Here is a 13218-nt window from a genome sequence, read left to right as displayed (position 1 = left end):
TATGAAACTCAACCCGGCGAAATGCACCTTTGGCGCCACTTCCGGCGAGTTCTTGGGTTACATTGTCACCCAACGAGGAATCAAAGTGAATCCTAAGCAGATCACCGCAATACTTGACCTTGCTAAGAATGGCCGAGAAGTCCAGCGACTAACTGGGAGAATTTGCAACGTTAAACCTCTTCATCTCCAGATCTACGGACACGTGTCTCCCATTTTACGAGCTGCTACACGGTAACAAGCGTTTCGTCTGGGACGAAAAAGTGCGACGAAGCGTCTGGAAAGCTCAAACAGTACCTAACGACTCCTCCCGTGCTATCCAAACCAGAAGCCGAGGATACACTATCTCTCTATATCGCAGTATCATCTACCACGGTTAGCAGTGTCCTCATTCGAGAAGATCGAGGTGAACAAAAGCCTATCTTCTACACGAGCAAGTGAATGACCGACCCAGAAACACGATACCCCACGCTTGAGAAAATGGCCCTTGCCGTTATCACGTCAGCAAGGAAGCTACGCCCTTACTTCCAATCGCACACGATCGAAGTACTGACGAATTAACCCCTTCGCACCGTAATGCAAAACACCAACCATTCTGGACGGTTATCGAAGTGGGCTATCGAGCTCAGTGAGCATGATATTGTGTTCAAAAATCGAACGGCGGCAAAGTCACAGGTCCTCGCAGATTTCTTGATCGAGCTCGCGCCATAGTTGGAGCAAGACCTAATCCTTCCAAGTCAAAACTGGATTCTCCACGTCGACAGTTCGTCGACAAACAAAGGATCGGGAGCAGGAGTCCAACTACAGTCACCAACAGGCAAGTTAATTAGACAGTCGTTCAGTTTCGGCTTCACCGCTTCGAACAACGAAGCGGAGTACGAGTCGCTCATCGCAGGATTACAACTTGCTAAGGCAATCAAAGCAAAACGGCTCAGTGCGTACTGTGACTCGCAACTCGTCACTAGTCGGTTCAGCGGCGACTACGATGCCCGTAACGAACGAATGGACACCTACCTTAAGTCGTCCAAACACTCGCTAAGGACTTTGAGTTCTTCAAACTCACCAAAGTCCCTAGAGGGGAAAACGTGTGCGCCGGCGCCCTCGCCGCCTTAGGCAGCAGACTACGCGATCAGGTGAAACGAACCATTCCAATCCATAAATCGAAAAACCGAGCATCGAGCTGACATCTAGCGAAACGACCATCGTAGCACCCATAACAGAAGTTGTCGCCATGGAAGAAGATCCAGCGACGGAACAGACTGAAGCCCCCGACTGGAGGACAGAATTCATCGATTACCTTGTCGATGGAAAGCTACCTCCCGAGAAGTGGATTGCGAGACGGCTCAAAACACGAAGCGCTCACTATGTCATCCTGGATGGAGAACTCCATCGGTGGACCGCAACCAAAGTACTCTTGAATTGCATCCATGGCGAAGAAACCCGTCTCGTAATGGCCGAAACGCACGAAGGTGCCGCAAGAAATCATTCTGGAGGACGAGCACTCGCCTCAAAAGTCAAAAGCCTAGGTTTTACTGGCCAACGATGAATACGGACTGTGAAGCATACGCTCAACAGTGTGATCAATGCCAGCGACACGCTTCGACTATCCATCGAGCAACGAAACTCTTGCGGACAATGACGACTCCGTACCCTTTCATGCGATGGAGAATGGACATAATCGGACCCATGCCGAGCTCCCGACAAAAGCGTTTCGTCCTAGTCTTAAATGACTTTTTTACGAAATGGATCGAGGCAGAAGTTTTCGCCAACATAACATAAAAAGAGGTTCAAAGGTTTGTCTGGAAGAACATCATCTGTCGCCACGGCCTGCCTTATGAGATAGTGACCGACAATGGCTCTCAGTTCATATCGAACAAGTTTCGAGGATTCTGCGAGAGGTGGAGGATCCGCCTCAATACATCAAGCCCGAGATACTCGTAGAGTAACGGTCAAACCGAGGCGTCCACCAAGATAATAATCGATGGACTGAAGAAACGCCTCGACTTGAAAAAGGGATGCTGGGCCGATGAACTTGACGGCGTCCTTTGTTCACACCGAACGACTCCTCGAGGAGCGACTAAGTCAACTCCTTTTTCGATGGCCCATGGAGTCGAGGCTATGGCTCCCGCAGAGGTGAACGTAACCAGCCTACGACGATCAAAAATGCCACTAAACGTCGAGCTTAACAGTGACATGTTACTCGACGCCTTGGACGCTATCGAAGAACGACGCGACCAAGCACTGCTCCGCATCCAGAATTATCAACATCAGATCGAGAACTAATACAATAAGAAAGTCAGACCTCGACCTCTCGAGCTAGGCGACATCGTCCTACGCAAAGTGTTTGAAAACACCAAGGAGTTGAATGCCGGCAAACTCGGGACTAACTGGGAAGGACCATACAAAATCGTTCAAGTTATCAAACCAGGAGTTTACCGACTCAAAACATCCACCGGTGAACCCGTTCCCAGAGCATGGAACTCCATGCATCTCCGAAGATATTACTCTTGAGAAAGTATCGAGTCATCGAGTAACTGACACACTGCCACTTTTACTCGATCAAACTTCAAAACTAACGAGTGAATGACCTACCATCACTTTCACCCGCATTAAAAAAAAAACCCCTTGTGAATGCGCATCCACTGCCACTTTCACTCATCAAAAAAGAACTACGAATGGCTTGATCCTCTCCTAGAGGTACGTAGGCAACCTTAACCGGTCCAGCTATAACCAAAATCAAAAAAAGTTCTCTCAACGAGAAGAAGCATGACTTGCTTCGGCGATGCTTACGCACAAGCGCGACCCTTATCCCTCGAACGAACGTACTAGCACTCGCACCCCACGATTGAACACGTCCTGATCAGACTCGTGCTCGGGGGACATTCGGTTGTATCGCGGCCCCAACCAATACGATCAAGACGATAACTTTCAATCATCTTATAATTCTTTAAGTCAGGTTTGGCCGACCGAATACTTTAAGACTATCCTAAGACTGACCGAAAACCGTTGTCGCTCAAAAATAAGACGATTTTCTTCGCAGTCAGAGCTGAACGCTACGATGACCCGAACAGTTGGTACTGAGCATTCAGTCTCGATAAACCGTCGAACTACCAATCGATTATCTGCTTTACTTCAAGACTAACGAAACAACTTAACTAAAAAATCGTTAAAATTCCTAAGTCTAAAGCAACGTTTAGCGACTCACTGAAAAGACCGTCGCAATTCTGAGTCCGAAAACTTCGCCTTACGGCTTACTGGAAATTTCGTTGAAAATTCTGTCAGGAAACAACGAAACGACTTACTGAAATTTAACGAAGTTCAAAGTAGAGTTTAAACAAAAAGAGTTACAACACCAAACGCCTCTCAGGGCCAAAAGAAAGCAAAAGACTAAGAGGAACAACAACAACATTTGGGGTTAATCTTCAGAAGCATTGGCAACTGGAGGAATTGATCTGTCTGGGACGTCGGCGGAAGAATTTGGGTGGTCTACGCTGATCCCTTCTGTTTGTTCATCGACGGGTGTGGCTTCTATAGTCTCGATAAGTTTCGACCTTGCGCCCGGGCTCTTCTCCGCGTCACCCAACTCCGAACCCGTTGTCTTCTCAACTGGGTCCCCTTCACTCCGATCCTCTGAAGAAGAGTCTGAAATCTCCAAGACCCCTTCACCAACTTGCGTACCTCCCGGAGAGGTTACGACCTTGCCGCCTAACTGCGGAGCATTGTCAGAGGTTTCTTTGGAGGCAATAAGCTCGTCTGCAGCAGGCGCAGTCTCAAATTCAACGAAGGGTGCGGGATCATCAAGACGATCACCCGACTGTTCGCCATGAGAGCTACTCGGAGTTCGGAGAGAAACCACAGTCCCGGGATCGACAAGTCCAGTGTTCGACCCGTAAGGATCGAGTCCCGCCAAGACATGTTTGTTGATGAACGGTGAGTCGAGTAAAAGCGGAGAAAGAGATAGATCGGTCTCAGGGATCTCACCGACGTCAAGTCGCTTGGCCTCAAGTTCAAAATGCTTTTCCTGTTCGGAGAACACATCGATGATGTCTTGCGGGATATCACGCCCATTTGCCTTCAAAGCTTCAAGGCATTTCTTCGTACCAAAGGCTTGACTGTATAAGAGACGGGCATGATCGAAATCCTTACGACGGACCTCCCGGTTGCGAATATTGTTGAACCGACGATTACTCTTCGCGATCATTTCTGTATGAACCCTTACCCGTTCGTGGGTAACCTCGAAACTCCGAGACTCTTTCAGCCGGTTGATCTCCCTCACCCGGTTGATCTCCCTCACCCATCTAAGGGATGTGTATCTCTACTCTTCCTCTAGAGTAGCTTTCTCTGCTTCCAAGACGGTCTTCTCTTGTTCGAGTTCCTTAACCCTTTCACGAGACGATCTAAACTTGTCTTTCAACTCTCCAAATCTCTCCAGAAACCTCTCCTTCTGGGCTTTCTTTCCCGCGAGCAGTCGATCGCGCTCTACAACAGCCAGATCAATGGTCTTCTTGAACTCACTCGATTTACGGGCCCCTCGCCCCTCACCCGCGCCAGCTTCTCGGCCTTACCCAGCTGAGCCAGTGTGTCCTTCAACGCCGTGTCGTACTTCTCGATGGCGAAATTCATGCTCCCGTCACTCTACACGAAGCAAGAACAACGATCAATAAAAGAAGAAAGGGCAAAGGAGTTCAAAAGAAAGGAGTCTTTATACCAGAACTTTGGTTCAAGTCGCGTCAACATAAGCTTCTTTGAAGATCAGATCGCTCACCGCTGGCATGTCCCTCGGCCCGCCCCGCATCTGGCGGATAAGTTCAGCGTACTCAGCCGATGCGTATGAGAGAGGAATGTCCCCGTCGTATTTAAACTCTACGTGATCGGGAAACTTGATCCGAGATTTCCTCGGAGCCAAACCACTGCTCCCGATCGTCGGCGCAGCAACCCGCGGAGGAGTAGGACGACGAACTCCCGCCTCACCTCTCTCCTCTGACGCGTGAGAGTTATCTCGCTCGGTCAGAACCGGTGCATCATGGTCGACAGACTGTTTCTTTCTCTTCTTCCTCTCTAGAGGATCACCCGGCGAATCATTCGATCCACCTTCAGCACGTGCAGCAGCATCGCGGCCAGAACCATCGTGGACCACAATATCTCAACCTTCCGTACCCTCATCGGGCTCGGCCTGTTCTTCGACAGACTTCTTCTTCTTCTTCTTCTTCGTCTTTTTCTTGGAAGGCTCGTCGGATTGCGCCTCTGCCGAAGTCCCTTCGACCGATGAAACGGAAATGCCAGAAGCTGCCCGCTTCTTTCCTTTCTTCTTGGTTTTCTCCGGTTCGATGACTTCTGGAGCGAGACTCCCCTTCGGGAGCTCGGAAACCATCGGATCGGGGACCATCATCGACCGAGGGCTCACAGTCAAAGTTTCTCCTCGAGTCGCCTCACCAGAAACCACAATCGGTTCATTGCTCGACGAACCTCCCAAACGACTTCCTAACAAAGCACTTAGATCTGGCAAGGTTGTCATCTTCCTGGCCGCACTTATCTTCTTATGCTCTGCTCTGGTAAAGAAAATATGATGCAAGTATAGATATCACCTGATTCATGAACTTAAGCTCTGAAACCAAAATGTTGTAGGCATATGGGGGGGGGGTAACCCACGAATTGATAGATAATGGATCCAAGGCTACAACCTGAAAACAATGAGAACCGATTTTTATGAGTTTTAGAGTTTTTGTGATGCAAACAGAAACAAATATAAATATGAATCAAAATGATAATATGAATAAGATCAAATAGAAAAGGGATAGATTTATGGAGATGGGATCTTTGTTGCTGGATGTGTATCACTCTCAACAAGGATCAATGGATGGAAGATAAATGAAGATGGAACCGGTCTTGCTGGATGTGTATCACTCTCAAGATCGATTGGTGGATGGAAATGGGATGATGGACGCCACAAATCTCTGTGAAAGGAGGCTTTGATAAGTCTGGATGGATGCTCAAGAGCTGCTTCTCACAATACTCTAAGACTTAGAACAATAGTTTTGAGAAACTAGAAAAACTGAATAATTCATAATACTTTCAAAGATGGGTGCTTTACAATGATGGACGACTGGAGCTTATATAGGCTCTCCTAGGGGACTCTAGACAAGACCAAACGGTCATAAAAAATACAAGGAAAGAAATTAACTTGAAAATAAAGTTTAGTCTTCAATGGAGGAATATGGCCGTTGGAATGAGATTTGCTTGGCCATAAATGGGGAATTTGATTCCTCTTGAACCTGGACGGTTTGAGTGGATATGAGAGCTTCCTGGGAATCTTCTTGATGGATTTGATATGTGCTGAAGTCGTGCACAACCTGTTTAGGTAGCTGTTGGAGAGTTATTGCCAAAGACTCCAAATAAAGCAAACTGAGGTAAATGAGAATCCGCCTGATCTCTGGGTGCTGGTGCAGCTAAGGACGTCTAGGATGTCTTATGGATGGTTGAGATGATCTGCTGTCTTCCATAGATAACTCTGGATCGACCCAAATCGAATTGGTTGGAGACTTTCCCAAATTGTTGTCGGTTTGGTCGGTTTTGGGAAATTGATTGCATCTTGGTTTTTCTTTGACCAATTCGGCTGATTTTGGGCTTTATGGAAAGCTAAGACATCTGTCTTGAATCCCATGGCTGGTTCTGGAGAAGGCCACTTCATGGTTGGGCTGAAATCCACTTCTAAGGGCTGATACTCGCAACTGGATGGGCTGGAGAAGCTCCAGTTTGTAAAATTCATAACTTTCTTGTCCTTGAAGATTTTATTGAAATTCCAAGCCTCACCGAATCCTTGGTTAGTTAGACTTCTATAAAAGTTGATTTCATAAACAAACTCCTTCTGGTTGTTGAGATAGGCTCCTTGGACTGAACGTTTGTCGCTGGTGTCTCCTAGGTGGCCGGTTTGGGAGGTTTGGGAGGTTTGGTGAGGCTCTGGTTGAACCACAGATTTCAGGGCTACAACACCAACGGTAGCAGATCGGACCTCCAATCCTCTGTAAAAAGGTTGACAAGTCAAGACACGAGAAGAGTGAAGAGCGGTACATACAAAACATTAAAGACTCACTCTTCGAGATCCTATCAACGGCTCGTCGAATCCTCTCGATGGTAATGTTCTTCCAACTCTCCTGAGCAAGCGATGCGACAGCGCGAGCGTTCGCTATGAACTCTTCGGTGTATGCAGCTGTGTTTGGATGATCAACTGCATCGAAAAGAGAATTAATGAGATTAAAGAAGGAAACAATTGCAAGTTATCAGCGACAATCTACCAAGTTCAGAGCTCCACAAAAAACGGAAGGTGGCGCCGGGCGGCTCCTCGAAAGCAAACTCGTCTGACTTAACGTAGAAGTAGAAGCGCTGCCAGTTATTCATCATGTTGGGATGCCCAACGATAACGTTGTAGTTCGGCTTCATTTGAACCGAGTATAGCCCTTCTCCCATCGACTTAAGATACGTCAATTCTTCGAAAGCTCAAACGTTCATCGATACGTCGACCTCAGCTGCCATCACCATCAATGCTATGGAGAGGCGAAGCAAACCGTTTAATAATTGACTGATCGCCGCATCACGACGTCTCACATAAGACGTAACGAGTCGAGGGATCGGGAACCAAAGCCTAGTCTCGTTCTGAAAATAGGATTCATAAACGCATTGAAATCCCACCAGAGGAGACCACGGCCTCTGAGCCTTCGTAGGAATCAGAAAAGTCACCCCAACTCCTAGACAGTCCCTCAACAAAATCTTCACTCTACTTGGAGTCGAACTAGTCTCCTCAACGTTTCCCCACGTTTTTCCTTCTACGGTCGGAGGACGCATCAGCTCCGGCGCCAACGCCAGAAGATCTTCGAAAATTCCTCCAGGATGGTAACAGCACGGAACAAAGTCGGGAGGAGAAATCTCTCCATCACTCGCTCCACCTCGACCATCTCTCGCGAAGTTGACGCGCCGACTCAGCAACAAGGACTCGCTGAGGCATATCTGTTGGGGAAAAATTCTCAGGTATCATTTTCTTCTGAGCCCAAGGTACGACCCTGATCTCCGGATCCCCGTTCCAGAAACGTTCTGGGTCCCCAGTATCGAGTACCCCGGTATCGGTTCCAAGAACCGCCTCCAGCTCCAAGAAAAGGCAAATTGCTGATAAGGGGAATCTTCCATATTTCAGAATATGGAAGACTTCCATCTACTCCAACCGACAAGAACCGACCTATATACGACTATATAAAGGGAACCCAAACCCTAGAATAAGGGATCGACACTTTTAGGCTTAGAGATTATACTTAGACGGCTAGGGTTAGGGTTCATAACAAAAATACTTGTAATCCTTGCTTGTCTACTCAATAAAGATCTCTTCAAGTCTCTTTTTCTCTAATCTCTCATAAACCCTTACAAAATACCTATAAATCTATACGAAACCCAACTTATCCATCGTTCCGTAATACTCTAAAAGATCTTACACAAAAATCCCCTAACAGTTTGGCGCTAGAAGGAGGGGAGTAATCTAAACTACGTGACGATGGCGGTAGATGAGCAAGACAACCCGTCAGAATCTACACCAAGAGAAGCCGAGCTACAAAGGCAACTCGAGGATTACAAAGCCAGGTAACCGACTTGCACAAGGCTCGGGAAGCTACCGAGAACCCTGAGCTTTCCTCCGAAGTCCAAAGCCTGAAGGAAAAGCTAGACGAACACTCGAAGCAGCTGGAGCAAAGTGCTGAGAAGCTTACTCAGCTCGATTCTGAAAACCTTGTTCTCCGAGACAAGAATCAAGCCATCAACACGGCAAGCAACAAGAAACGCCGCTTCCGCACACAGGTCCGATCCATGCTGCGCCTGGACACACCCAACACCGCAAGAGGTATCGCCCGACAACCTTCAGATGAAGCCGGGGCATCAGGAGAAAAAGTTGGAGATACGCGAGTCCATGAAACAATATCCAGCGACTCTGAGCCAGACTCCAAGAAGGAAGCATCTGAAGGAGCCGTGGCATTGCAGTCCTCATTGACCACCTACCTAGAGCAGTTGTTCTCCAAGAAGTTCGACGCCATGCAATGTATGATAGAAAGGCTCCCCGGGGTGGCACCTCTGATTCGGAAAAGTAATCCCGGTTCTTACGCCGATACTCCTTTCACAGACAACATTGGCCTGATCAAGATGCCAAGAAAGTTCTCCTTCCCCAACATAAAGATGTATGACGGCACCGGTGACCCAGACGACCACATCGCTCAGTACAAACAAAGGATGCTAGCTGTAGCACTCCCAAGGGAGTTCCGCGAGGCTACCATGTGCAAGGGATTCGGCTCAACCCTGATCGGACCCGCATTGCAATGGTACATCAACCTACCCATCGGATCCATATCTTCATTCGCGGCCCTCAGCGATAAGTTCGTAGAGCAGTTCGCAAGTAGCCGGAGCCTGGAGAAAACCTCGGACAGCCTCTACGAAATCCTCCAGCATCGGGTCGAACCCCTTCGCGATTATATAGCTCGCTTCAATCAGGAAAAGGTATCGATCCCCGAATGCAACATCACAACGGCAATCTCAGTCTTCAAAAGAGGCTTGCTCCCAGACGGGGATCTCTATAAGGAACTCACCAAGTACCAGTGCAAGACCATGGAAGACGTATTGTCTCGAGCGTGGGCCCAAGTGAAATGGGAAGAGGATGTCACAAGCCGCGCCAAGGCTCAACAGAAACAAGATCAGAAAGCAGCCAGGCAAGACCGAAATGATAGAGACGAGAGGTCCTCCAAGAAACCCACGAAAGACCAAGGAGGCAGGAACCGGGGCAGGTACATGAGCCGTCCACTCGAGAGAGCGGAAGGGATGCCGGTGTCTACCTGGCCAGATATCTCACACTTGTCTGTATCCCAACCAGAGCTAATTAACGCCCTAAGGCAGATGGGTCAACAGGTTAAGTGGCCCCCGAAGATGAGGGCACCCGATTCCTTCCGGAACCGCGACCTCTAGTGTGAGTTCCACCGTGACCATGGTCACAAGACGGAGGACTGCATCGCATTAAAGATCGAAGTCAACAAGCTCCTCCAAAAGGGATATCTCCGGGAATTCCTCTCAGAAAAGGTGAAGAACCTCCTAAGCAAGGAGACACCCACGAAATCTGCTGAAACGAAGCCCGCGTCACCACCTCGCCAAGACCGAGTAATCCATGTCATATCCGGAGGTTCAGAGATAAGCGGCATAAGCCATGCAGCTGCAAAGAAGAGCACTCAAAACGCCAAACTTGGTCTGGAGACGTCTAAATCAAAATGGCTACTCTTGGGAACAGACAAGATAAGCTTCACGGCGAAGGAGAAAGAGAAGGTCCTGGCTCCCCATCATGACGCTCTAGTAGTATCGCTTACCGTAGCAAACTGCTTGGTAAGGAGGATCCTAGTAGATAACGGAAGCTCCAGCAACATCATCTTCCAGGCCGCCTATCAGGACATGGGGTTGGATGAAAGTGCCTTAACTAGAAAGACAACCACACTCGTGGGATTCAGCGGAGAGGTGAAGCGAACCGCCGGTGAAGTGGTCCTTCCAGTCTATGCTGAAGGAATCAACATGTCAACTATGTTCCTGCTCGTCGACTGCCAATCATCCTACAACATGATCTTGGGAAGACCATGGATCCATGATATGGGAGCTGTCCCCTCAACACTCCATCGAATGGTGAAGTTCCCTACTCCCTGGGGCATCAAGGCCGTCAGGAGTGATCAAGAAAATTCTCGATCCTGCTACCAGACCACCTTAAAGGGGAAGACAAAGGTCTTATAGCAATTACAGCGTGGGTCTCGAGCTCCACACGTATTCGGACTAGAGACTAACAACAGGAAAGGTACGCGACGAGTTAGAACGAGAGAAGGAGGCCGAGGAATTCTCCCCGGCTTAACATCGACTGCTTCGCATGGTCTCTTTTGGATTCGAATCGAGCTAGTTCGGAGGTAGTCAAAACCCAGAGTCCTTTCGATTCAAGGCCCAGATACAAAGCATCATATCTGAAAAACCGGATCCCCGCGAGGATAATCCCAAGGAAAGAGTTCAGGGTCGAGGATCCGCGCTAAACTCACAAGCTCCAGCAGGTTCGGCCCAGAGAAGCTTCATTCCCCAGCTGGGAGAGGGCGACGGTCCGCAGGTGTCATCTCCACATGTTGTCAGATACCTCGGCACCCCGAAACTCCGGCCAGATAAGGAGTACCAAGAAGCAGGATGAGATACCTCATTTTCCCCTTAAAGGACCACTCGGGAGACCAATCTTCTGCGTACACTCGGAACGGATCAGACCTCAGAAAGCTTTTGAAGTCCTCAATCAACCAGGTGTAGACGATCGCAGACCCAGTCCAAGGAATCCTAAATCCCCGACGACACCTTGGCCTTTCCAAAGGAGGGGCACGCACCTCGAAGCAGGATCATCCATGACGCCGGGGGAGATGATCTCTAAACCCCCCAAGGTCCCGAAGAAAATAGCTATCATTATAGAATCCCTGGGGCAAGCTCAACCTACGAGCAATGCAAGGACCCATAGGTCATAAGAGAACCCGATAAGCCCTGGGAGAAAACTAGTAGTGAAACCACTTGTAGTATTCGATCCCCGACGGACTATCCCTCAGACAATGAAAGGAGGAACCCTCTCTTCATTGAGCACAACCCCTAGGCTCATCATCCAAGGAAACGCCAAGCTGTCGGCCTGGGACCAACCCAACTGATGGCACACGGCCAGGAGCCATGATGAACAAGCTGAGACGGGGATCTCCCAACAAGGGGACGAGGTTCTACGACAGGAAAGAGTCCACGAGCTATCAAAAAGCAAAGGTAAAACGTAGTCTACCTATTTGGAACACCTTGCAACCAACTATTCTATATTAGGATCTCCAGATCTCGATTTATATTACTCTATTATCTATTGTTTAAGCATTTTGGTTTCCTACTTATATGTATGCTAAGAGTCTCCAGACAAAGCTTATATAATGAAATAGTTCCGACTATAAAAGTTGTAGGAAAGCCACAATACTTAAAGGGGCATATAGGGCTGGATCAGGTTCCACGAAACCTTCGAATCCCAGCTCAGCCTCACTGATACGTGGTATTTCCACGTGAAAACAAATGGGTATGAGACATAAAGCAGGAATGGGTCTGCGCAAACCTGAGTATGCTGTCGATACTACCTAAAACCCATGTATAGCCTAAGACATATCGGGGTCCCCAAAAATCATACGCGCAAGTAGCTGTATTAAAACGCTCCAGGCTATACGATACATGGGACACTATATAAAAGTGCCAAAGTACTGTGACATACAGGGAGCACTCGACTGCTTGACCAGACGTGGAGAGTGGTAAAGTCTGGCACTTAGATTTTCATCCACACCAGTAAAACTTTAATAAGTCTGATAGTGGCTTCTGCAGAGGCAGCATGCAGCACAGGAACTCGATAGTGACCAGTTTCTGAGCGGTAGAATGCGAAATCCCAACAGGTACCGGTAGTAGTCTCTCCTAGGGAGGCGGAATACGGTCCATGCAAAACCATAATTCCGGGTTAATACGAAACCCGGGTCCAGGCCCACGCGTCCTATAACAAAACTTTCACGAGAAATCCCAAGAACTCTCGAAATCTTGAAAGACCTCAGGGTCCAAATACCTATAAACTACGGACCCAAGGTCCATAGTCATGCTAGGATTCCAGGGGTCGGTCCCAGGAACCCATAAACTTCAGGGTCCAAGGCCGACCGGATCCCCGAATTCTCCAAAAAGCCACACGGCCCCAAGGAATAAGGAGTGATTCCCACCAAGAAACGATTCAACACGCACGAAAGGAGTCAAAAGCAACAATCTCTTAAAAAGGGACCGCAAAGGATCAACGTTCAAAATAGTAGAAGACATTACTCAAAAGAAAAAATCTCAAAACACCAGCATAAAAAAAAAGGCGTCTCTAAACGTTCAAAAAGATGGATCTCCCGAGTATCGCGATCCCGCTGCAGATCCCGAGGTAGCTGCTTGAACCGGTCCTCTAGTCATCAGCTGGTCAACTCCTTCAGCCCAGAATAGGTAACGGCGATATTCTTCTTTCGGATTCCTGTGATCCACTTTCTTCTCTAGCCACTCCTTCATAAGCTCCCATCTAGCCGTAGCTCTCGCCCGGAGGACTGATTGGTCCCTATAGAACGCCATACCCCGCACTTGGTTACGAAGGAAAAACAATTCGGTGAGCAA

At 48.4% G+C, this 13218-nt stretch overlaps 1 protein-coding gene across 1 annotated transcript; it reads left to right on the top strand.

Annotated features, from left to right (window-relative positions):
- The first annotated feature begins 8533 nt into the window (after positions 1 to 8533).
- Positions 8534 to 10788, top strand: LOC106314656. Its single transcript, XM_013752493.1, has 3 exons — positions 8534 to 8619; positions 8685 to 9927; positions 9985 to 10788. Exons 1-3 carry the CDS (start codon positions 8534 to 8536, stop codon positions 10786 to 10788), a joined length of 2133 nt encoding a protein of 710 aa, XP_013607947.1.
- Positions 10789 to 13218: the final 2430 nt, after the last annotated feature.

The sequence above is a fragment of the Brassica oleracea genome, chromosome C9 (genome assembly GCF_000695525.1).
Source record: "Brassica oleracea var. oleracea cultivar TO1000 chromosome C9, BOL, whole genome shotgun sequence".
NCBI lineage: Eukaryota > Viridiplantae > Streptophyta > Magnoliopsida > Brassicales > Brassicaceae > Brassica > Brassica oleracea.
This window is presented reverse-complemented; position numbering and strand designations above follow the sequence as displayed.

Coding starts and splice junctions, on each gene's coding strand:
- LOC106314656 (XM_013752493.1), top strand. CDS start 8,534: ATGGCGGTAGATGAGCAAGACAACCCGTCAGAATCTACACCAAGAGAA. Junction 8,620..8,684: donor CTCGAGGATTACAAAGCCAG/GTAACCGACTTG, acceptor CGAAGTCCAAAG/CCTGAAGGAAAAGCTAGACG. Junction 9,928..9,984: donor TAAGGCAGATGGGTCAACAG/GTTAAGTGGCCC, acceptor CGCGACCTCTAG/TGTGAGTTCCACCGTGACCA.